Consider the following 26549-nt stretch of genomic DNA (forward strand, 5'->3'; position numbering starts at 1 on the left):
TGAGCACAATGTATAGCTCTCTCTATTTGTCGTATTTAGAACTGTTTTACAAATTAACAGGGTATCTGGATTGATTCTCTATCAAATAGGGATAAATTAAGGGATGGTAGTGGTTCTTCTGTTGATCCAGAGACCTCATTTGAAAGTACAGGGTTTTAAATACTGAATTAAAAAAATGAAACAATCAACTGTGAGTGCACAAATATGAGGAACTGAGTTTATTGGCTTGGGAGGGTGGGATATACACGCTAGAAGAAGCTGAAAGCAAATCTGCATTCAGGATTTAACTTTTATGATAAATGCTACTTATACAGACATTCTCTGGAACCCTTAGCCATGTTATGAGACTTGATAATATCATGTTTCTCCCCCAATCACTGAAGAATTTATAACAACCACCATCAAGACAAGTCAGCTCAAACGTGTCACTCCTAAAAAAAGGAATCCATCTGAGTAAATGTGATTATGGATACGACAGTTAGGAATAACTAAATAGTAACAGACCTGAAGAGATGAAGCTGGCTATAGATCAGCACAAAATCCCAATAGTGACAGGCAAGGATTATTGTTCCAGACCGTGTAGATAGTGTAGTAATTCTGCTATATGTTCATAATTAGAGATTTTATTACATTTCATTCATAAGAGGAACATTTACATATTCGCGAGTATGTACAATTTTAAAAATCAGCCTTTCATAAAAAAAATTGGAGGATGAAAACAAACTATCCTAACTTGAGACACTGAGTGTTAAAGCTATCACCCTCTTTGACAGCTACAGCCTCAAGCAGCACTTGCTTCTTCTGCATACTGCGGGATGACTCCAATTCATACATAGTTGTCAAATTGAAAAGAACACTCTCATGTAGGTAGTGTTTAGGGTCCTGCTGAACCATTCCTTCCAACTGCCGGAGGGAATCCTTCAATTTTCCCAGATAAAGCAAACAAACAGCTGCATTGTTATTAGCCTAGAGAAAAAGATTATAATATATATATTGAGTCTGGAGTCAAACCAAATTTAATAAGTCTTTACTTTTTTTTTTTTTGGCAAATATTTGCAATGGTTGAAATGTATTATTTATCCTACAATTCAATTCTTTTATCCTTGGCATGGGGAGCTTGGTTACTTTCAGTGTCTATCCCATAACAAAAACTGGCTGACCTCCAGCATCTGAAGTTCTAAAAGATAGAAGAATCCAAGCTGGAATTCAGATTGGTAAAGGGACTCAACAGATAATGTTAAAAGCGAGCTGAAAGTGGTTTCAGATACCACATTTGTCCTTGAATCCTCCTGCCAATTATTCTAGTTTTACACTTGCATATTCCTATTTTTAAAAATGTCCTTCTCTCCCCTGCAGCTACATGAAACACAGATGCAAACAGGGGAAACTGATTTACTGAAACTGACTTTTAAGTCAATGGGTAGATTCACTAACTAGGGCAGTCCAAATAAATCCCAAATGCTCATCAGGTTCCATATCCTGTTAATCAGAGCAGAATTTATTCAGTAACACAGGGTACAAAAGAGATAAAAGTAGTATGAAATACTTAGCAATGGAAATTTTCACACTTTCTGAAAGCTGGGGATAGGGGAGGACACAACCCTCTTTCCTAAGTAGGTCTCCCACAAATGAGGGGAAGCGGTCTCTAGTTATAGCAGGTGGCATTTACAGCCTGCAGTCACAGGACTCCAAGCATGTGCTCCCTGAACTTGGTTCCCTCAGTCTTAAAGGGGCCCGGGAACATGGCACTGGGAACATATGCTTGTGCCCAAGGATCAGCACACTGATACATCCCTATAGTCAGAGAGCTGCCAAATATACAAGTAAACAAGATGAAAAAACTTGACAATTCTTCTGTAATGTCTTTCAGTGATAAGAATTTTTAGGCTCTGATTTACAGTTGGCTCTATATGGGCAGACCCATGTGCATGCACAGATGCAGTTTCAGGATCAGGAGCCTTTAGTGTTATTTCTAAATACAGTAATTAAAATGGGGTAAAAAAGTGTGATTTTTCAAGCGGATAGTGTCCCTTTAATACTATCCGATGACAAATTATTTCCCCATATGTTTGCAATTACCATTTTGTTTTCCAATATGTACCTCTAACAAAACAAAGCCAACATATAAAAGCCCTCACACAGCCCCCTTAACATGTAACTCATTACAATGCGTGCAGTAAACAATCATGCTCTTCAGGTAAACTGGTCCTGCCTTCCCCTACTCATCCCTTTGTTTTTATTTGTATCTTATCTTTATGTATAGAGAAAGCCCTTTTGAGCATGGACCATATCTAATTTTTCTATAGAGCTCCAAGCACCCTTTGGGTGCTATCTATATCTTAGGGATAAGCTATGACAGGAACCACTTAGGTGTCAATTCAATGTAGTACATCCGGAGTCTTACCACAGCATTTGCAGGGTCAATCTTTAAAATTTCTGTGAAGGCTCTGTGAGCCTCTGCAAAGTTATTCTGACCAAGATGGAGAAATGCTCTAGAAAGTAAGTGACACGTGAGTCAGTTATCCTGAAAAACCCAAGGTGATAATACATTTCAAATGGAACGGAGACCACTTTTTATTTTCCCTGTTATAAATGCGAAGAGTTTTTGACATTTGCTCTTCACAGTGTAATCGTGAGCCAGCTGTGAGACACAGATTTACAGACAAATGAAGTGACAATTCAGATCACTGACCACTTCAGATATTCTGCCAACAAAGCAATGCTTTTCTATATTTGTTATTAAAATACAGAGAGTCTTCCTAAAATAATTTCTCTGTGAAACTACAAGTGTTATATCTGTTTCCAGAACACACCTGTAGTATTATTTTACTTGTCAAAATATATTTAGCTAATATGATAAACACCAAAACCTGAGGACTCCATCATGCAATCTGATTTACTAGTGCATATCTTGGCATCCGTTTGAAGCTAGCAAGTGCTGGGTCTGCACTAGCAAATCTGATTGCAGGATCAGAATCCAAAAGAGCTTCTTTGTTCCTAAAAGTATATATTGAAAAAATAGGGTAAAATATGCAATGCTTTGAAGAATGAGAAATAACTTTGTAAAATCAACTCTTGTAACTAAAGAGTTTCAAGCCAGGATAAGATGACTACACCAAGTAATACAGATCTCATGGGTGTACATGCCATTCAGTCTCACTTCTGACAGATGTGGTTACATAAAAGAGAGCAAGAAAGAGAAAGAGATACTCTCAAGGGTACTTTAAAACTCACAATGCACATTTTGCAAAATCATATTTTAAAGTTTTATTTAGCTCTTAAATTATCTACCTGTTCATTAAAACCATAATTTGGTGCTGTAGTCCATCCCATTTCTGACTCATTTTCTCAACATCGTGAAAATATTTTTCTGCAGTTTTTATATCTCCAATCTGGATGACAAAAATTACAAGAAAGTTAGGACAATGCATGAGAAAGAGAAAGACCCATTCAAATGAGCTCTTCATGGGACATCCTTCCACAAAGAACCAAAACGTGAAAACATATGAAGTATTAAAGTAACTGGCATCATAATTCTACCTCTCTGATTAGCCATTATTCACTGTGAATGGACTAAAGCCATTATCAAGGCTGACTTTTACAATTCCTCATTAAGCTCATAGAAGTGAATAACAAAAAACACATACAGTGTCCTCTTCCCTAAGGACCTGGTTCTTAAACTGGGCTCAGTGGAACATTAGAATATTACGTAGTGGTGGCTTTGTCTCCTCATTTCTAACAGCTTTGACAGGTGTCCAGGCTCTTCATTGTAAAGAAAACCCCAGAGGTTTGCAAAATTAGCTGGAAATGAGAAGATAGCAGAGCTACCTCCAGTAGCTACTACACAAGAGAGGAAACAGGATCACTCCTCAAAGCCAGGAGCCACCAATCATAAGTGAGATGGAGCATGGTAGCCAGATAGCTTGTGGAAGATCCATTCTTCAGATGGCCACCCCACCTATGACCAGAGGAGATCTAGTCCCCTCCTGAGCAATCACCCCACAGCCAGAGACCAGAGAACAACCCCCGCCACTGCTGCTAGGGAGACAAAAATACCAGGTAGAGAAGCCACTTAGAAGAGTCTCAGTTAGGGTACTGGGGAAGGGATAATGTGGTGGATTCAGAAGTATTGGGCTAGATGATAAAGGGAGTGCGTGGGTGGAAGGAGTGATGGATTTGGGAACTGTCAGAAAACAGAATTAATAATTCTTTTGGGAGGGTGGTCAAGGTGTAAAGTAAATCAAATGTCACAGTTTTTAAGTTAGGAGTGACTATTTTAGGAAATAAGCTTTTTCTTCTCTTTTAGCAAAAATATGGTAGTTTACAAAACTTATCACGAACAATTCTTATTTCTTAACTGTATCTCAGCATTCAAGTGTCTGAATAATATGCAATTACTATACATAAACTATTCATTTGTTAAGTGCCTTTACTCCATTAAACAAATGGAAAGTATTTATCTCTTTTGCTTCTCCAGGATATCTGACATACAAGAATCAGTTTAAATTAGTCCTGGAATTTTAACCATTTAAAATTACTTTCCCACCGCCACCGGATTTTATTTAATTAATTTAGGAATTTCAGTCACTTTTTCTGAACTAATGTAACTATTATGATTATTAATGTTTCCAAATTAACACAAAACCCTCTTGTTAGCCTCAAATAATCAAACCCATGGTTAATGTTCCTCCAATGTAATCTGCACTCACTAACCATGGTTTCTGTTAGTCTGAAAAATAGGATTATTTTTCAAAAAAAATTTGGGGGGCTATTTTTAAGTCCCCTTTGCTGTAACTTATTGCAGAAACTGGGCTTAAAATAGTCACAGAACAACTTAAAAGCACTGGTTTGTAAATTAAACAGTAATTTCACTTTTCAAGTCCTTTGATGGAGTTATTCAAATAGCAAATAAGGGTTAGCTAGCAAGCAGATTCAGAGTACTTTAGGAGCATAAAATGAAATACTGAAGACCAAACCATCTTCATTGTTTCCTCCTAACCTATCAGGCTGAATTTGTCTCTGATGTGTCCCAAGTGGTTGCTGACAGCTTTACTCACATTACCTCTTAAAGCATCTCTGGGGTAGACTGTGGCCTTTTCTGCTTTTTCCAAATCTCTCCCCTCATTTAGTATTTATATGACGGTAGCTATTGAAGGCCTCATTCAAAATCAGGGACCCACTGTGCTAGGAAGACATGATTCCTGCCCTAAGAAGCTCATAACAAATTAAAGATAAGTGACATTTGGAAGGTGAAGGATATAGGTAACATTAAACATAAAACACACACACTATTTCGTATACTTAAAAAGAAAATTAAAAACCCTTCAACTATATCTCACAGCTCCTGAACCAACACATTCTTGTAGGCATTATAGAAGAATTGGGTCTTGTGAGAAATTTGAAGTGAGAGAGAATACAACACGTGGCTTATCCTTATGCCAATGTTACGTCTCCCAAGACTCTACCCTCGACTTCATATTCATAGCACTTCTTCACTAATCATATAGAATATCAGGGTTGGAAGGGACCTCCGGAGGTCATCTAGTCCAACCCCCTGCTCAAAGCAGGACCAATCCCCAATTTTTGCCCCAGATCCCTAAATGGCCCCCTACAAGGATTGAACTCACAACCCTGGGTTTATCTAGTAATTCACCACTGCATTACTTCACACTTAGGAGTTGAATTCCACTCCCAAAATACCTTTGGTACTTTCATAAATGGGTAAAATCTGGCTCATTGTGCCTCTTCTGGTTGCAAGTCATGGCTAGCAGATTAGTTTGAGACTACTTGGGAATCACTTGGCACCATTTTTCTGAGAAACTGTGAGGCTTGAGTGCTGAAAAGTTCCCTTTGCCTTTCCCCTCAGTTTTTGCAAAAGGTTGTGTCTTCTCATGGAGTTTGCCTGTTCTAGAGTTCAAACATGCTACACAGCTGACACCTACACATGCTGGCTCCCAACTCCTCTTTGCTGCACCTTTCTCTCTCTCTCTCTCTCCCCGAGTTTAATTAAAGAAAAGGTAAAAGAATCACCTCTGTAAAATCAGGATGGTAAATATCTTACAGGGTAATCAGATTCAAAACACAGAGAATCCCTTTAGGCAAAACCTTAAGTTACCAAAAGACACAAAAACAGGAATATACATTCCCTCCAGCACAGCTTATTTTACCAGCCATTAAACAAAAGGAAATTTAACTCATTTTCTAGCTAGATTACTTACTAACTTAACAGGAGTTGGAAGCCTCCATTCCTGATCTGTTCCCGGCAAAAGCAACACACAGACAGGAGGTTTTTTTTTGGTGTAGTGGTCGGGTATACATTTCCAACTTACGCAAAACTCGAGTGACACAAGGCGTTCCGAAATGGAACGATTGCACAAGTCGGGGAGCGTCTTTTGACATTAAATTCCTGTATCAGTTGCTTAGCACTCTCAAGATGGAATTTCTTGTTATTAAATTTCAGTCCAGTCTACCCTCTCTCAATGAGATTTTATTCTTATTTTCATAAACAGGCAATTTGAATCCTTCTTTTAGTCAAAACTACCAAATAAAAACAGGAGATATTGCCAAGCAATAAAGACATTTTCCCTGATGCACCAGGCCAAAGAACTATTTGCATTTAGAAGTGGTGTTTTCATTAGCTATTGTCCAGGGTTATGTAAGCAGGCCAACAGGCACCTCATGCTTTATTTTCCCTTCTGCTACTCTATGAGGAAAGGTCCAGTTCTGGCAGTAAAACCACTAATTCAAATAATCCCATGTCATAGCCAACCATCAAGGAGGATGACAACTTGACAGGATTCATCTCAGAGCCTGTTAACACCACTCTTTAAATTGGATGGACAGTCTGCTCTTCAGAGACATGGGGCAGTCTGCGCCCACTCTCTCGAGGTTGAGAGTGTTAATGCAGTCACTGATGTATCTGAGAGAAAGAATCCAGGGGCAGGAAGTGATCTCTGCTTTGTCACATGACAGTGCCAAGTAAAGCATCCAAACTGGCTGATTGATTTTTCTATTATGACCCAGAATTATTAGTTATGTGGATTTCGAGTAGCTTTATTCATAGTTAGTAGAAGTTGTCTATTTAGGTTATAATTAACTTTTATATTTTTCAATTGTATAGGAATTTCACTTTAACGGTCAGATCAATTCTGATTCAGAAAAAGACCTTCAAACACCACCTCCACTCTACTGAATGATCAACTACCTTGAAATAAGAAAAGGAGTACTTGTGGCACCTTAGAGACTAACCAATTTATTTGAGCATGAGCTTTCGTGAGCTACAGCTCACTTCATCGGATGCATAATTTTACAGCCTTATCACCACAGACAAGAAGAAAGTTTATAAATACATCATTTAAGCACTAATATTGTTCTTTATTAATAAAAGAGAAAGTCTGAAGTGTTTAACATTAAGGAATGTTACAAACCCATTCTTTATGGATTTGTTGGATACGAAATATTAGGACTTAAATTTTCATCAGATAACTATGTAGCATAGCAATAAGAGATCATTTTTTGAAAAATAATGTAATATTCCAACAGTATTTAATAGGTGTCATCTACACAGCCATATGCACATTCTTTGTACACATGAAACACTATTGGCTTTTCTCTCCACAATGGAAATAATGCCATGGCAAACGGAAGGTGAGGAAATTCTGACATGGCTTTTGGATTAAGCTGTTTAGGGAGCAGTTTGATTAAACACCAGAAGCCTGTCTGGGTTTGAAGAAGAGGGAAATTAGATTTGGGGTGAAATCCTGGCCCCATTAAAGTCTGTGGGAATTTTGCTATAGACTCTAGTGGGACCAGGGTCTCACCATTTGAGCTGATATAATTACTAGGTATAATTTCCATAGTGTGATCTTTGTTAGATAATGTAATTAAAGTTTGATTCACCACTGTAAATACTTTACATTTTCTAATCTAGTCAAATGTTTCATGGTAGAAATTCTGCTGTTTCATCTTATTTTAAAGCCTCTACTACATAGAGGTTGCCATATATACACCTAAGAAGAAGAACAACAGAGTTTTAAATACAGCAATTACTCATTACATTACTGTCAACAACGTTACTTAGCATATTCAGAGTAACATATATACCTGAAGAAAAATCCTTCCAATTCCACTCAACAGCTGAGGTTCCTGTTCTGGGTAATATTTGATGACTGTGTGATATGCATCTACAGCAAGCACATAGTCCTAAAGGGGAAAAAGCACATGACTAGATTTTAAGATCAGCATTCACTCATTGTTTTATGTACGCTCATTTTAAAAAGTGTGTATGCAGTAAACAGATATTAATGAGAACGAGTACAGAATTAAAATCATTGCAAATATTTAATGTTAATGGAATATCCTTCCAACATGGCAGTGCTAGCTGCTGGCTATGCTAACCTTCTGACTATTCAGTTCTATTGGAAATGTACACTACACCCAGTGATAAAGTGGCAGATTTTTCTTTACATTTCTTTTTCTAACTGGGTCACGTCTCTCCTCAGCAAAATTAGCAACACAACCTGATTATTTACTCTTCAGCTTCCAATAATGATTTCGGGTGGCATTTTCAAAAGCACCGAAGTGAATTAAAAGCACAAGTGCCATTTAGTCTAAATCAATGGGGATTATGCACCCAAGTGATTTTGGCACTTCTGAAAATTCCATGTGTAAATCGTAATACAAGGACTTCTAGTGTGCGATGCTCAAAATCAAAACCATATCAGAGACTAAAGGGCACAGCCTGCTCGTTCCAGGCTTTGCCAGCTATCTTGAGACGCTTGTGTATACACTCTGCCTAGTAGCCTACCATTTTGTTTTGTTTTGTCTCTTGAAGGTGCTCTAATCTCTGCAAATTTTAATGCTGAAAAGCAACAGGGGTCACTTTCCCCCCCAACTTACTTGGAAAAAATGCCACAGGCATTTCTTCTGCCTTCTCCTCTACTCCATAACTGATGGGAGATATTGTGAACTGTGTTATGTTTTCTTAAGGCTATATTTAAAATGACTAAGACCTGCCTATTTCTGACCCAGATCACGACCTGTAATAATCCAATTTTGCAGTAACAAAAATCAAAGAGATCTTCAATTGCAAACAATTTGCAAACTGTGACTATACTTCATTAACAATGATACATGTATAATATTTAATAACTGACATATTTAGAGCTCTTGTTCTCACTCTGATGCACCATGTCGTACTAAATGTTACTGTATCAATATTGGCTACCCCAGAAGTTCAAAAATCCAACAGACTGACACTAAAAAAGTCAGGTGGTTTTATTTGGTCCGCTTTCTTTTGAACTCCCTCTTCCATCAACGTGTGTGCGATATTTACACTGTTGAGAACTCTCACAAATTTATAGTGAGTAAGGTGATTTTGGCCTCTGCTACTGGAACTCTTGGTAGAGAACTCAACCGAGATTGGGGGCCCATTGTACTAAGCATCGTATAAACACCACGTAGTATGAAACAGTACCTGCGCTGAAGAGCTTACAGTCTAGTGAAAAGCATGGTAGTGACTTTGTGAGGCAGGAGCTGGAACTGGGATTCACCAAACTCACCTCATATAGGGACCACCAAACTTGTATTAGGTAGGAACAGCTTTTAATCCCTGTTGAGCTAGGTATGATTCAAACTGGTGATGGACAGGTGAAAGGCTCCATAGTCTTGTCATTTCGTGAGATGCTTCCATAAGCATTAATGTTACACCACTGAGAACAAGGCTAGCTTTCTGGAATAATACGTTTATTAAATCAAATTCTGATCTTTTAGGGGAGTTCACCAACAGGCTCTTCCACTCTGGACACAGGCAAAATCTCCCACATTCTGTTAGTCTTAAACACACACTAAAGGCTTTTCTTGCACCTTAAAGTTAACTTGAGTTATAACTTGAGTCCCATCCATATATAAAACCTCTTACCTCAAGTGTGCTGGAGTTTTTAACTCGAGTGGCTAGCCCAAGAGGGGGCATATTTTAAAACTCGAGAGAGCACGTGTGGATACAGGTTAACACTACTCAAGTGCTGCTAGACCTCCACTGCCTTCCCACAATTCTTCCCCCACCTCCAATAGCCAGATAGGGCAGAAAAGTTCTCCCACAAATCAATGGGAAAGAATTCATAGAGCAGCTCAACTTATTGCAGTGCTAAGAATCATGCGATGTGTACCCAGAAGTCTTTGTACCACATATGAGTGAATGCAGCTGCTTGAATATTATTTTGCAGTGTGGCTGCCCCACCTTGAGCTATGCTAACTTGAGAGGAATAACTTGAGGGTAGAGAACTTGAGTTAACTCTTCAGTGAAGAGACAAAGCAGTCTGTCACAACATATTATGTCTAAAGGGACAATTATACGTAACCAATTACACATAATAAAAATGCAACAGTAAAACAAATGGGATGTTATACTAATTCACTTTTAAATGCAATGTTTTACAAAATAAAATAATTCCAATTATCACTCTGCAGTCCTTACCCTAACTTTTATACATATATGTAGTTTTTCACCCCCACATGGATATGAGCAGGGCTGGAAACCACAATCTTCTGATCCAAAGCATAGACCTCCTCCACTTTAGCTTAAAGAGTAAGTGGTAAGAGGAAAGCATGCCGTTATCTGTATGAAGACTAGCCCATATAGGGAGACACCACACACACAGTGAGTGGGTTACAGAAATGGAAGGCTGGACAACAGGGTTACTGGTTTCTATTCCGCGTTCTGGGAGCAGATGGTGGTGTAGCGGTTACAGAGAGCATAACCTAGTGAAACAATGCCCCTGCTTGGGACATATGTAGGGTTGTATTCTGGGTGTAAAAGGGTGAGTCGCTAACACTTCAGCTAAAGAACCACACCTCTTCGCATGGATGCAGTAGAAGAGTCATTAATCTGTGGGCTTACCCACTACACTATGGCACAGAGCCACATGGCACTAATGTTAGTTACACAAGCACCTGATTTGACAGGTTCCCTCTGGACGACTATGTTGCAAAGTGGATAAATTTAGCTCTGTTATATTAGAGACCTGTGTTTCATTCTCAGCTCTGCTTGAAGTAGGTTTGTGTAAGCTCCCAGTTATCTGTGCAAATGGTGAAGGACAGTTACCCTCCTATATGATATGAAATCTTGGCTTATAATAAGGGTTGAGAAGGGTACAGAAACGTTAACAGCAGTCACTGGAAGCATTAGGACTAGAACTCATGGTCTTGGGGCTTAAAAGGTTCACACACCTTCCACTAAACTATAAAACAGAAGTAGGGAGTTCTCTCTCTCACACACTGCTTCCTTAAAAAAAAAAAAAAAAAAAAAAAAAATCGCACGAAGGCTGAAGATTTTTGCATCATCATGAGAATGCCTGCAGGAGGGGACAAATTTGCATTACTCATGATAAATTTATGAGAATGGGCAAAACTGTGTTAAATTTTAATAACTTTTGAATCAAGCACTATTTAGACCTAAACCTAGATAGACTAACTCATGTAAATAGTCCCAATAAATCCAATCAGACTATTTGCATGAAGAAAAGTAAAATATGTTTTTGCACCCTCAACTGGTCATTAGGATTAGTCCTGAGAAACTGGTCCTGAGAAAGGAGGATAGGAATAACTTTATTAAAAAGGAAAAACTTGCCCTTTTCCCTCCCTGTAGTACTTGTGTAGTGGCTATGAAAACAGAGTTTCACAGTGTTAGGAATCCAGAAGTCAGTGCTGCAGCATAATTAAAGCAAGACAGAGGACAATTTATGCTGTCTCTGTCTTTTAAATCAGAAGAGAATCCAGATCAGAAGAGAATGCTCAGACATCAGACTCTTCTGTCACTAGTATAGATTGTGGTCTTCCCTTCCTCCTCCACATCGTTTTAACTGCAGTAGAGCCAGTGCTGCTCCCACCCTGAGCACCGACTCCACACTCCCATTGGCTGAGAACCGGCCAATGGGAGCTAGGGAGTGGTGCCCACAGGTGAGAGCCACAAGGAGCCGCTTGCACGCCTCCGCCTAGGAGCTGGACCTGCTGCTGGCTGCTTCTGGGGCGCAGCGCGGTCTGCGGTGCCAGGACAGGCTGGAAGCCTGCCATAGCACCCCCGCTACGCTGCTGACCTGGAGCCGCCTGAGGTAAGCCCGTGCCCCAACCATGCGCACCAATCCCCTGCCGCAGCCCTGAGCCCCCGCACAAACCCAGAGCCCCTTCCTGCACCCTAAACCCCTCATACCTGGCCCCACACCAGAGCCTGCACCCCAGCCCAGACCCCCGCCTGCACCCTAACCCCCTGCCCCAGCCCACAGCCCCCTCCCACATCCTGAACCCCTCATTCCCAGCCCCACCCTGCACCCCTCACCCCTGCACCCTAACCCTCTGCCCAAGCCTTGAGCCCTTCCCACACCCCAAACCCCTCATCCCCAGCTCTGTTGTGTCGCGGGCATCAACAATTTTCTTCAATTGGGTAGCCAGAAAAAAAAGTTTGAAAACCACTAGGTTAGAGGACTAGCCTTGGGTAAAGGAGACCCAGGTTCAATTCTCTGTTGCACCACAGGTTTCCAGTGTGATCGTGGGTCACTTCTCTGTGCCTCAAATCACCACCTTTTCTACCTAACAGGGCTATTAGTGAGGTGCTCATATACTGTGGTAATGTGGCCATGTAAGTACAGAACTCCATGGGCCACGTAAGTTTTCCTTTCAGGATGGTCAAGAAGAATGACACTGAGGGGAATTTATTGGGTTTAATATTTAAGGCTGGGATTGTTAAAAGAGCCTAAAGGTGTTAGGTACCCTACTCCCATGGAAACTAATTATTTTAGGGTCCTTTGACAATCGTAGCCTTAAAGATAATCTATAATTATATTTCAACAAATAATAGTTACCTTTTTTGGCCAAAGGAAAAGGTTAATAAAATTTACAGCTGGAAATCAGTCAATGTTTTTTACACCAAGGTTACAGGGAACGTTATTATAGTTCAGAAAATAACTGTTGTCATCATCACCACTCTACCCAACACCACAAATGATTCAAGTAACAAATAGTATTTCAGAATCAACACAGGATTACATCCCAATATAATATATTGTCACTAGATGGCGATAGATTGCACTGACTCAGTTCAGGAGAAACCCAGAATTTGTCTGTTTATTCATTACACCGGAAAACAAAAAGCTTCAATTTTGAATGATATATTTTACAATGAATACTCCTCTAGAAGTATATTACAGACAACTGATATCTTTTACTCATATCTGAAGCTTTTGTGTAATTTGTTTCCTCAAAAAACACTTATCCTCAAGAAAGACCACATTTAAAAATCATTATTTGAAAAAATAATCAATTAAAGCAGAGATGAATATCTGAGCATTGTTTGTTATTAAGACTGTTTTAACATTTGGGAAAATTTAAAGGAAAAAACAAACAAGAAGCCAATTTACCCATCAGAGGGTTTGTGGCATATACAGTATAGATTATCTTCACACTTTGTCCTGATTTTAATTGCAATATGATTTATGTTTGAAAACTGCTCTTAAAATATTCTGACTCTTATAAGTGTCAAGTATCAGGGGGTAGCTGTGTTATTCTGTATCCACAAAAACAATGAGGAGTCTGGTGGCACCTTAAAGACTAACAGATCTATTTGGGCATAAGCTTTCGTGGGTAAAAAACCCACTTCTTCATACATCTTCATAGAATATTAGGGTTGGAAGAGACCTCAGGAGGTCATCCAGTCCAATCCCCTGTTCAAAGCAGGACCAACACCATCTAAATCACCCCAGACAAGGCTTTGTCAAGCCGGGCCTTAAAACCTCTAAGGATGGAGATTCCACCACCTCCCTAGGTAACATTCCAGTGCTTTACCACCCTCCTAGTGAAATAGTGTTTCCTAATATCCAACCTAGACCTCCCACACTGCAACTTGAGACCATGGCTTCTTGTTCCATCATCTGCCACCACTGAGAACAACCTAGCTCCATCCTCTTTGGAACCCCCCTTCAGGTAGTTAAAGGCTGCCATCAAATCCCCCCTCACTCTTTTCTGCAGACTAAACAAGCCCAGTTCCCTCAGCCTCTCCTCGTAAGTCATGTGCCCCAGCCCCCTAATAATTTTTGTTGCCCTCCGCAACAATTTTTGTTGGACTCTCTCCAATTTGTCCACATCCCTTCTGTAGTGGGGGGACCAAAACTGGATGCAATACTCGAGGTGTGGCCTCACCAGTGCCATCACTTCCCTCGATCTGCTGGCAATGCTCCTACTAATACAGTCCAATATGCCATTGGCCTTCTTGGCAATGAGGGCACACTGATGACTCATATCCAGCTTCTCATCCACTGTAATCCCCAAGTCCTTTTCTACAGAACTGCTGCTTAGCCAGTCAGTCCCCAGCCTGTAGCAGTGCTTGGGATTCTGAAGAAGTGCATCTGAAGAAGTAGGTTTTTTACCCACAAGAGCTTATGCCCAAAAAAATCTGTTAGTCTTTAAGGTGTCACCGGACTCCTCGTTGACTCTTATAAGGCAGTTCTTGTAAATTATGTGCATCATGGGAAGGCACATGCAACATATTCAAGGACAAGTTTAATACAGGTAATGGCTATGTTGGGGGTTCAATAGCAACATATAATTGTCATGTGGGAAATCTGAATTCTGGAAATAAATCTTGGAATTCTAGTTTCCTAGATTGAGAGTTATAATACAGATTGTGAATACACTTGGTTTTGAGAAATGAAGGAAGGAGAATGAGTTGCAGTTCTCTTGAAGCAACCTTGTCAGAAACACTGATGACTTGCTTAGAAATTGGAGTTCATGCCACTACTGAAGTGAGAAGAAAATATCATGAAAAGGATGAAAGGGGAATAGAAGCAAGAATGGCATACAGAAGCAGAAAAGAAGAGGAGAGTAGAAGTGACTAAAGGAGATATAGGGAGCTTAGGGAAAAAATTAGTATAGTTAAAAGCAAAGTTACTGTATAACTTGTTGAAAACCTGCAATGTTTGCTAACTATATTTCTTTAACTGGATATTTTTATATTCCAGTTATACATTTAAGTTTGGAATGGAGACTCAGTGTTTAAATTTTTTCCCCACCTGCATTTGAAAAAGGAGAGTTTCCTGAAAACTAACTGTGTCTCAGGATTCTGATTCAAAACAAAGACTTGTTTGCTTTAAAGACAGAATGGGGCTTCTTTCTAACCACCCTGATTTGCTGTGCTGTTGTATTTACGTAAGAGGGAATAGTGCTGATCTCACTCTAACTATTCTGAATATGCATTTCCATCTCCTGGGATCCTCATAAGAGCAGAATGCTGCATTTTAAGGCAGTCTCTGAGTAACTGACGCTTTCATACCTGTACTCTATTTGAGATATTATTTGAGTGTTAAAAATCATCAAGAAAACAAGGCTTACGAGCAGCTTATTCAGCTTTATGGAAAGCTAGGTTCAGGAATGCTGCTGGGCAACTAGGATCATAAAAATGGTCATACTGGGTCAGACCAATGGTCCATCTGGCCCAGTACCCTGTCTTCCGGCAGTGGCCAATGCCAGGTACTTCAGAAGGAATGACCAGAACAGGCAATTGTCAAGGTATCCACCCCCCTGTTGTCCACTCCCAACTTCTGGCAGTCAGTCAGAGGCTAAGTAAACCCAGAGCATGGGGTTGCATCCCTGACCATCTTGGCTAATATCCACTGATGGACCTACCCTCCATGAACTTATCTAATTCTTTTTTGAACCGTTACAGTTTTGGGCTTCACAACATCCCAATAATGCTGTGAAGGCCAAAACTGTAACAGGGTTCAACACTCGGAATATAGAGAAGTTCAGAGCCTGGTCTGTGAGAGGTTATAGTGCGGACAGTGTTGCTCTGGGGTTTTGCTGCTAACTGATCCATAAAGTAGCTTTAAGATCTGGGTTGAGGCAGTCCATAGCTCTTGCCACAAGCTTAGCACAGGGGCATCCCTATTCCCGTGGCAACGAGGTCTACTTTGGAAGAAGTTTGTTTTTCCCTCTTTCTGAATGCAAGGAGAAGCTGTTGCACAAAATGGAGTAGGAAGGCTTACAGGAGAGGGTGGAAAAACAGGCAAAAAATAGCCAGCTCCACTCTGACTGTTCCTTCCTTTGCAGCTATAGGAGACTGAAAACTCCAGGTTCAGAATCTTGTTGCACAGACATATGGACAAGGCAGAAGATGTATTTGGATGCTTCGAGTCTCTGTCACACACAAAGCCTACAGTATCATTACTGTGTGCAGCTAGAGCAACATTCCTAGTACACAGTTTGAGAAAGACAGAGAGAGCATATAATTGGTTTTAATTACAGTATTTAGTTAAGTGTTTGAAAAATTCAATTTAAAAATGCAAATTCTGTATTGTTATTGCATGTGCTCTGAAATGATTTCAGGAGAAATAAAAGTGTAGATATGGTCCTAAAGAACACTGCTGCAAGTGGTTATCTATTAAATAAGTAATTACTAAGTCTAATTAATTCTTCACTAAGCTAAACCTTGTACAGTCAGGTAGTCTTCCCCTATCCATGCACCAGTAATTCTCTTGCACTTTCTCTGACATTCTATTCTAGTACATACGGTAACTCTGCAGTTATTGCCACCCACGTACCTTCATCATTAGCAGACAGTTTGCCATGGAGTACATCACCCGGCCCAGACGTGACCTCCACAGCTCAACAGAGGCTACAAAATAAGAGCAGCTTGTGAATGTGCACAAATAAATTAGAGGTTTTTTCTAGCCATCAATTATTAGTCCTATGAATTCTGATTTAAAAGATCCCCCTTGTTAAAATCACTGGGTTTTAGCATAGAATTTTTAATTCTTTGCCACACCGTACTGTCAGATAGAAAATACTGCCTCTCTCAAAAGGACTAATTCGATTGGTTCTAGGAAAAGAATATCTGCATAAATGATGCAACGATGCAAAAGCAACAGACAACCTTTCAGCTTTTAGTTCAGGCAACATATTAAATACTAAAGGAAGCCACACATTTTCTAACAACAGAACAAAAGATACATAGAAACATCTAAATAATTATTACCATCAGCATACAATTGTGTAATTTATGGGATTAAATTTAATCAACTAAAAACCCATACGTAGCCTGAAATCTCATCTCAAAGCCAGAACATGCAGGGTCAGAGCTCACTCAGTCTGGGACTATTTGTTTGCCTCTGGCTTAGTGATATGGTGGAAAAATCTGCCGAGTCTGTCTGTCTTTTCCACGCTCCTGGAGCTTGCAGGCTTTAAAGGCTGCAGCAGCAGATTGCTCATTCCCTTGGTTTGAGACAGACTCATGATGTTGTAAGAGAATGGTTCTCCCTATGTATCCACTGTCACAGGGACCATAGATCAGTAGAGACGTGCAAATCTGAGGATATCCGCTTTATATCTTCAGACCACGTTTACAGATCACGGATCGGATGCACATAAAAATTTTGTATCCGTGCAGGGCTCTATAGATCAGTACTAGAAATAAATGTAGTCTTCTGTTCTTCAAAAATAGACATTAGGAATATTAATTTGGTACATGATTGATTTTGAATTAAATTATTTGAAAACAAATATTACGGCTCACCCTGACGATCAACTCTCAAAGTTACTGTATTGGGGTTGGAAAGACAGGAAGAAAAAGGGGGGATTGCAACAGAACAGTGATAACTGTTTGTTCTTGTGTAGCAATAAAGGGGTCTGTTATAAAAACCATGGCAGGTTACAGAGAGTTAATTTTTTTTAATGATTTACAAATGCCATTCATTACAAGTAATAAAAGCTTGGTGAGATAGGTAAAAAATATAACTTTATGTTCTAGACACATTAAAAATTGAGTGCATAGTTGTGTCTCCAAGATTCGACCAGGTATTTAATTTATAATAGCTTCCTTAGTCATAGCTCTCTTATATCATTCAGCAGTATGAAGTCATATTTTATATATTTTCTACCCCAAGTTCATGTAAAACATGTATTGCCATTACTGGAGAGTACATTGCATACCATGAGAGGACATTCTACCCCATGTTTTCTACCTTTTGTTTCTTTCTGAGCCCATGGCAGAAACAGGGCAGTGTTAAATAACTCTTTCCAATGATGTTAACATCCCATTTTTGAAGCAATTTTAGGTTTGTCAAGTGCATTTCCTGATGTTTTTGTGCTTGTGTTGTCTCTAAATGTTAATATTAAAAAAATCTGGGGTTACACTGGTCTGAGATCAAGTCAGTTGATTGAAAATTAAGCTATTATGTAGCTCATACCATATTTCAAACTTACTGTGATGTGTTTAAAAAAGAATGCATTTGATTATAGTTTATTGTTTTGTGTTGTGACATCACTTGGTTATAAAGAACACTTTCTGTTATTGCTGGCACTATTAAAATGTCTGTGTGGTAGCCAGGACAGGCAGAGAGTAAAGTAAAAACAGCAGCCAATGAGAAGTTTCAAATATGCTGGAAAATGGAACCTAGATGGCTGCGTACATTTCTACAGCTGCTCAATACACAGAAGACAATGGGAGTTCTGAACATTGAGCAGCTACAAGCTCAGGCCCAGTAAGTCCGAAGGCTGAATAAATATGCAAGATGCACTAAAAGGACACTCAGGAGGGATTCTTATTGCTGGCAGCAAGGGGCTAAAGAATGACATGGGAAAACAAAAAAAGAGAAACCCAATACCTGATGATTATTAGTAGTAACCCGGTAGTAGAAATGACAATAACTCACCTTGCAAGCCCTTGCTGTTACACTATCCATCTGAACATTCCTTCCTAATGGTTATTAATTTAGGCTCTGATTGTACAGTGGCTCTATGTGCTCCCATTCATTTCAATGGGAGCTCTGTGCGTGGTGCAGCTGCAGACTTGGTTCCTTATAGAAAACAAACGTGCTGCCAGGCAAATGGTGCAGTGCTAAATCTCTCCTACTGAACAATTGGAAAATGAGACATTCTGCTCCACACTAGAGAAGATGCATGTCATGCGCTGGTTGGTGCAGCACCTACTCACACCGGCAATAAGGAAATTACCCCCCAGACATAATCCCCATAATGACTTAAGGTTGTCTTCAGCCACAGTTAATAAGGTTTGTTTCAGCTAGATTTTCCACAAAAATAAAAGCATCCTGCAGCTCAAAGTGCAGCACAGGGGCAAGTAGGGAGCAGAGCCGACCAACCCCATCAGACAAGAGCAGCCAACAGTCCCTGCAAGCATCCCCAGAGTCCTTTGGCACTGTTAGGCAGACAGGCAGTTGTACTCCAAGCACAGCAGCATCTCTCCCAGCTGTTCAGCTACTCCCTCCCCTGGTTCCTGCTGACTACCTTTTTTCTAGCTCTTCCCCCTGCTGAGTTGAGCACAGCTCTAAAGGCAGTTGCAGACACAGTGGCGTAGAGCAAGGACCCAGTTACCCGCAGGTCAGAGGGGCAGCCTGCAGGGGACAGAGCTAGTAAGTGGCTAGGAGAGAAGTCTCTGCGTATGTGACAAAAAGCAGTCAGTCTTTTAGAGAGAGGGTGGGGAATGGCAAAAAGGCCTGGGGAAAATGAGGAGGGAATCCATGTGGGAGAAAGCCAATGGGTGGAAAAGAGTGAAATCCTATGAAGGAAGCCAGGTATGGAGAGGGAATATAAGGTGAAAACAGAGCCACATAGAGAAGGAGCTTCATTTTTTCAAATAATTTTTGAGGAAGGCCAAGTATTTCTCTCTGCTTTTTGGTCTTGTCCCCAGAAAAAAGTAAATTTAATATTCACCAGAATACATATGCAAATATCTGGCTGATGGGTTCTTGCACATGCCCCTTCCCCCTAAAAAGCACTTAGAGATTTGTCTAAAGCAAAATTTCACATTGGTTGGCAACTATACCCAGACAAACTGATTTATTCTCCTCCCACCCTAATGGTAGACAACGATTTCCTAGACCCTGTAGGGGAACAGTGTCCTGAGGAATGTTAACCAGGTTAACTCATAGATTGTTGGCAGTGGAAGAAAGGCTTCTGGCTTCCTGTGATAGATGTTTTAACCCCTAGCTTGCTAGACATGGTAAGGGGTACACCTGTCCTGTTACAGTGCCTAAAAACTCACATCAGATAAAATTTTCAAGAGCACTTAAATTACTTAGGTGCCTTAGTCCCGTTTTTCAAAAAAGTGACTAGGGTTGCCACTTCTGAAGTACAAAATACAGGCACATCCAGGATGACGCTCAGCCCATAAAACTTGAAAGCTGACAGTGTACTGAGCACCCTTACAGATTTATTGGGACAGCTACCTCATAAAAAGGATGATGCTGGGATGTCTAAGCTAGCCAATGGGAGAGGCTGATGCGAGGGGTGTATCCTTAGCCCCACTCCTCTGACAAAGTTAGGTGCCTAAGTCAGGGAAGAGCTTATGTCTGCTTGCAATCCCCAGCTGAAAACCCCTCTCATGGTGTCAGATGACTTAGGTGCCTAAGTGGTTCCTTGCAAGAAATGCTGGAGGAGGTGGCGATGGTATCTCCCGTATAATTTTTAGCCCAGTGGTTAAAACACTTACGCAGGATGTGGAAGACCTGGGCTCAAATCTCACCTCTGTTTGATGGGACCAAAGGATTTAAGCCGGGGCCTCTCACGTCTCAGAAGAGTGTACTAACCATGTGGTAAGGAATAGTCTGATGTGGGGCTCCCTCAGTCTCTCCTACTGAAGCTGTTCCACTTTATATTAATACTTACATAAGCATAGGGCCAGAGAGAGAAAGTGCAAATGAGACTATAGGCCAGTGGTTAGGGCACCCACCTGGGATGTGGGAGACCCTAGATCCAGTCCCCCAGCTCCAATCACTCTTTCACATCCAACTTCAGCAGGAAAGATTGAGAGCACTCCACATCAAAATATCCCATAGCTCAACGGTTAGAGCACCTTCTTGAGAGGTGTGAGTCCCCTGTTTAAATCCAGTACCCCCATCAAGCAGAGGGAGACTGAACCTAGGTCTCCCATATCCCAGGCAAGTGCTCTAACCACTGTGCTAAATGTTATAAGGGAGAGCACAACCACCACTTCTCCCTCCTCCAGCTGGATTCTGAAGAGTCCCCATCCATTAAGCATGCTCTCTGCATGCTTACCGGACTGGGCCCAACAGGAAAGATCATAGAATCATAGAATATCAGGGTTGGAAGGGACCCCAGAAGGTCATTAGTCCAACCCCCTGCTCGAAGCAGGACCAATTCCCAGTTAAATCATCCCAGCCAGGGCTTTGTCAAGCCTGACCTTAAAAACCTCTAAGGAAGGAGATTCTACCACCTCCCTAGGTAACGCATTCCAGTGTTTCACCACCCTCTTAGTGAAAAAGTTTTTCCCAATATCCAATCTAAGCCTCCCCCATTGCAACTTGAGACCATTACTCCTCGTTCTGTCATCTGCTACCATTGAGAACAGTCTAGAGCCATCCTCTTTGGAACCCCCTTTCAGGTAGTTGAAAGCAGCTATCAAATCCCCCCTCATTCTTCTCTTCTGCAGACTAAACAATCCCAGCTCCCTCAGCCTCTCCTCATAAGTCATGTGCTCTAGACCCCTAATCATTTTTGTTGCCCTTCGCTGGACTCTCTCCAATTTATCCACATCCTTCTTGTGGTGTGGGGCCCAAAACTGGACACAGTACTCCAGATGAGGCCTCACCAGTGTCGAATAGAGGGGAACGATCACGTCCCTCGATCTGCTCGCTATGCCCCTACTTATACATCCCAAAATGCCATTGGCCTTCTTGGCAACAAGGGCACACTGCTGACTCATATCCAGCTTCTCGTCCACTGTCACCCCTAGATCTTTTTCCGCAGAACTGCTGCCTAGCCATTCGATCCCTAGTCTGTAGCGGTGCATTGGATTCTTCTGTCCTAAGTGTAGGACCCTGCACTTATCCTTATTGAACCTCATCAGATTTCTTTTGGCCCAATCCTCCAATCTGTCTAGGTCCTTCTGTATCCTATCCCTCCCCTCCAGCATATCTACCACTCCTCCCAGTTTAGTATCATCCGCAAATTTGCTGAGAGTGCAATCCACACCATCCTCCAGATCATTTATGAAGATATTGAACAAAACCGGCCCCAGGACCGACCCCTGGGGCACTCCACTTGACACCGGCTGCCAACTAGACATGGAGCCATTGATCACTACCCGTTGAGCCCGACAATCTAGCCAGCTTTCTACCCACCTTATAGTGCATTCATCCAGCCCATACTTCCTTAACTTGCTGACAAGAATACTGTGGGAGACCGTGTCAAAAGCTTTGCTAAAGTCAAGAAACAATACATCCACTGCTTTCCTTTCATCCACAGAACCAGTAATCTCATCATAAAAGGCGATTAGATTAGTCAGGCATGACCTTCCCTTGGTGAATCCATGCTGACTGTTCCTGATCACTTTCCTCTCATGTAAGTGCTTCAGGATTGATTCTTTGAGGACCTGCTCCATGATTTTTCCAGGGACTGAGGTGAGGCTGACTGGCCTGTAGTTCCCAGGATCCTCCTCCTTCCCTTTTTTAAAGATTGGCACTACATTAGCCTTTTTCCAGTCATCTGGGACTTCCCCCGTTCGCCACGAGTTTTCAAAGATAATGGCCAAGGGCTCTGCAATCACAGCCGCCAATTCCTTCAGCACTCTCGGATGCAACTCGTCCGGCCCCATGGACTTGTGCACGTCCAGCTTTTCTAAATAGTCCCTAACCACCTCTATCTCCACAGAGGGCTGGCCATCTCTTCCCCATTTTGTGATGCCCAGCGCAGCAGTCTGGGAGCTGACCTTGTTAGTGAAAACAGAGGCAAAAAAAGCATTGAGTACATTAGCTTTTTCCACATCCTCTGTCACTAGGTTGCCTCCCTCATTCAGTAAGGGGCCCACACTTTCCTTGGCTTTCTTCTTGTTGCCAACATACCTGAAGAAACCCTTTTTGTTACTCTTGACATCTCTTGCTAGCTGCAGCTCCAGGTGCGATTTGGCCCTCCTGATATCTTTCCTACATGCCCGAGCAATATTTTTATACTCTTCCCTGGTCATATGTCCAACCTTCCACTTCTTGTAAGCTTCTTTTTTATGTTTAAGATCCGCTAGGATTTCACCATTAAGCCAAGCTGGTCGCCTGCCATGTTTACTATTCTTTCGACTCATCGGGATGGTTTGTCCCTGTAACCTCAACAGGGATTCCTTGAAATAGGATAGGCATCTCCCCGCCTATTTTCCCCTGATTTGAGGATCCCGCTGCAGGTTAGGCATCTGGATGCCACGAGTGAGGTGTTGTGCACATGCACAGAGGCAAAATCTTTGGTGTCTTGGGAACTTTTAAAGCAAAAATTTAGGTGCTGAGGGTTAGGAGGCAGCCAAACAGGGTTTTATGAATTGTAGTGGAGTTTAGGAGCCTAAGTGTCTTTGGGATGCTAAGGCCCAGATCCACAAATCGCACTGATTTTCAGTGAGCCTTAGGCTCTCAAGTGGGAAAAAGGAATGTTTTTCTTGTCAGGATTCTCTAACAGCAGCTCCCGACTCAATCCCCTTTCTTCCTGCCCCATGATCTTTAATAAATAAGTTAATTAAAATAAAAAGGAAAAAAGAAAATGTCTCCTATAAATATTAAATCAAAATATGGTAATACATAGCAAAAGACCTTTCAAATTAATATAAGCTGCTGGGACCAACAGGGAAGGAGGGAAAATTTGGATCTCAAGAAGTTTCTCAGATTTCAGGGGAGAAGATTGATGGAGGCAATGAGCCTCTTAAGACAGATACCCCCATCTGGTCCGTCTCCAATGCCTCAATGCATTGATTTTCTTGTACACCTAACACTAAAGAATGGCAGTCATACTCTCTGTTTCTTCAAACTACAAAGGAGATTTGATTTAATTCACCAATTTGATCAAAATAAAAGGTGAAACTGTTAAATGAATTCCAGCAAATAAAAATACAAGATGTATCATTTCAGGGGCTGAAGAGACTATAATATCAGAAAAGTACTCTTAACAGCTTTGGGGCAGTCTTTTGAAAACTTTTGGCATACCTGGGCAAGTGATAAAAATACACTGCCTGTAAAAAGAAATTTAAAAAAAATGCCTACCTTGTCTGTTCTCTTGTGTAATGTTAGTCATACGTCCATCTTCTGCTAAGCCTTGCGCCAAATTTTCTAATATCTGTAGCAAATTTTTTAAAATTAACATGAGTTTAAACAGGCATTCTGGAATTAGGCAGCATTTTGTATTATATGCAAGTTATCTACAGTTGTCATAGTCTGTATGTAAAACAATTCAAACAGGAGTGTTTCACATGGACACATTTCAAAATCACTGATTATTACTATAGCTAGATCAATCATAACAGAAAGCCTTTGAACTGTAGTGCTGATGTTAGAGTTCAGGTTTATGATACTCACAAAGCGTTAAAAGACAGCATACACCAGGGACATATGCATTTTGTTAAGCAAAATATCAAATATGCTCCAGAAGAGAATGATTATTAGCTCTTGCAAAAATGTCAAACTGATTCCAGAAGAAAACTAAGAGGTTTTTTTAAATTTTATTTTATGTATCCCATAAATTCATTGATGCTCTGGTTTTAAACAGAATTTGCCCCCTTTTTGTTCTTAAATTAAATAATGATCCTTCTAACTCTCAGCTCCATTTGCTTCCCAAAGTTGGGATTTTGTTGCTGTTTTTTATTTATTAGAGATTTAAATAATATAAGCTACGGAGTGAGCAAAAAATTATGTTTGCTGGATTATCTGGAGAATGAATATGTATAACTATTGGAGCATCTGGTTTAAGATATCTGCACTTTGAAAATATATATATCTACAGTTTCATTTGCAATGTAAGCCAATTGCATTTCTCCAATCCCGCTATGGTGTATCCAAATGTCTCTCTGACTCCTGAAGATTACCCTATTTTTGCTGATTCCCATCCCTTCATAAATCACCGCATTTCAGTTTCATCTTTTTGGTCACAGTAGACTGAGTGGGACTCCCTTAAGAGCCTGTTAAGCCACTCACTCTTTAATTAGCTGGTGGGTTTAGTTTATCAGCAACATAGGAGGCACTCCCTCTCCTAGGGGCCGAGTGCACTGCGTACCTAGTGCTTTCAGCTCATGACAGTTTAAACAGAGATTATTTACAGTGCAGTAGCACTCAAAATGTGCTTTGTGCTTTCCAAACAATAAAAGAAACAGGGTAAAATTGTCAAACGAGATCAACTGATTCCAGAGCTTAAGTTCTATTTTGAAAAGTGCCTTAGGTATGAAGAGCCTTTTGAAAATGGGGTTTAGGAACTTAAAGAATAGATTTTTAAAGAAGTTTAGGTGCCAAAAGATGCACCTAGGAGCCTAGTGCCTCTTCAGCAGTGTACAAAAAATGGCCATTTTAGTCAACAGGCAGGCAAAAGGAAAGAGTTTATTTTGCAACAGAAGAGAATCATGGGTTAAAATGCAACTCTGAAGTAATTACACTGATTTCATTCTGGTTACACCAGGGATGATTTTAGTCCAAGGCAGGTTTCTCTTCTCTTTAAATTTTTGTCTCCAGGTGAGTGTTTGTTAGAGTTTCTTTCACGGTAGTATTAACATTTAAATGGTCCCAGCTAGATTTTCAAGTGAACACATCATTGTGGTAAATGGAAGAAACAGTTCATACCTTTGCTGCTGATGCTACTGTTTGTCTGGAGACAGTTCTCTGCAATGCTGGCTTAACAGGGCAACAGCATATTGATTTATGCAGGGAAGACTAGTGGTACCACACAGTGTATTAGCAATTTCCACCCCGTTTCCCTGCCCTAAAACAAGAAACTTAACTTATGCAGAAAAAGGCAGAATTTGCAATGAGACACAAATTGTAGAACATGCAATTTCTGCAGTTCCTGTGATTGTTTCACTGGTTATATTCATAGCTGTATTTGAACTCAGTGGAAAAATGTACATGATCTAAATTCCTCCTTGAGGCATATCCATAGCTATACATTTAATTAAATAAAACTAGATTCTGGGAAAAGTTTCCATTCAACAATCTGCATAAGGAATGCAACACAAAACTCTAGTTATGCATGCATGACCCTGATTAGGGTAAACTTTATTTTTCTGTGTGAATTTGGTGTTTATCACAATGGGAGAATTATAATACCCTATACTAATATTATAATCCTAATAAGGATTACGCAGGCAGGCGTTGTACTAACTGATCACAGAAACTTTGATTATACCCCTTGATATGCACTTGAAAAGCTTTGGTTATGCCAGTCCTTGAGCTCTCTTGAATAGCATCTGCCCATTTGGCTACAGTTTATACTGTAACATGACTAAATATTTCATATGACTAAAACTGATTGGCTGGCTAAGCCTTAGAGATGACTTCATGCCCCATGTTTATATCTGATGAAGTTTTGGATGCAACATCATCAGAACTCATCTTGAATATTGAGTGCAATTGTGTGTACCTGATTATAGAAACACATTGGCAAATGTGAGGGAGTTCACATAAGAGTAAAATGATCAGGGGGCTGGAGAGACCAAGTTAAGAGCAGAATGAAAGAGTTAAATGTGATGTGCATAGATTGGCTAAAGTGACGTCTACAAATATCTGAATGGGGTAAAC

The 26549-nt window shown here is 40.5% G+C and overlaps 1 protein-coding gene across 2 annotated transcripts in view; it reads right to left on the reverse strand.

Annotated features, from left to right (window-relative positions):
- Positions 1–216: 216 nt before the first annotated feature.
- Positions 217–26549, reverse strand: part of TRAPPC12 (trafficking protein particle complex subunit 12) — an 82598-nt gene continuing 56265 nt past the window's right edge. For both annotated transcript variants that reach the window (XM_074947709.1, XM_074947708.1), the window contains 6 exons: positions 24033–24105; positions 16584–16657; positions 8104–8202; positions 3292–3392; positions 2405–2492; positions 217–966 (listed from right to left, as the gene is read on the reverse strand). In XM_074947709.1, the coding sequence (XP_074803810.1) occupies positions 724–966; positions 2405–2492; positions 3292–3392; positions 8104–8202; positions 16584–16657; positions 24033–24105 (678 nt within the window). In that variant the 3' untranslated portion in view covers positions 217–723. The remainder of the gene's footprint in view (positions 967–2404; positions 2493–3291; positions 3393–8103; positions 8203–16583; positions 16658–24032; positions 24106–26549) is intronic.

Source organism: Natator depressus, chromosome 3 (assembly GCF_965152275.1).
Source record: "Natator depressus isolate rNatDep1 chromosome 3, rNatDep2.hap1, whole genome shotgun sequence".
Taxonomy (NCBI): domain Eukaryota; kingdom Metazoa; phylum Chordata; order Testudines; family Cheloniidae; genus Natator; species Natator depressus.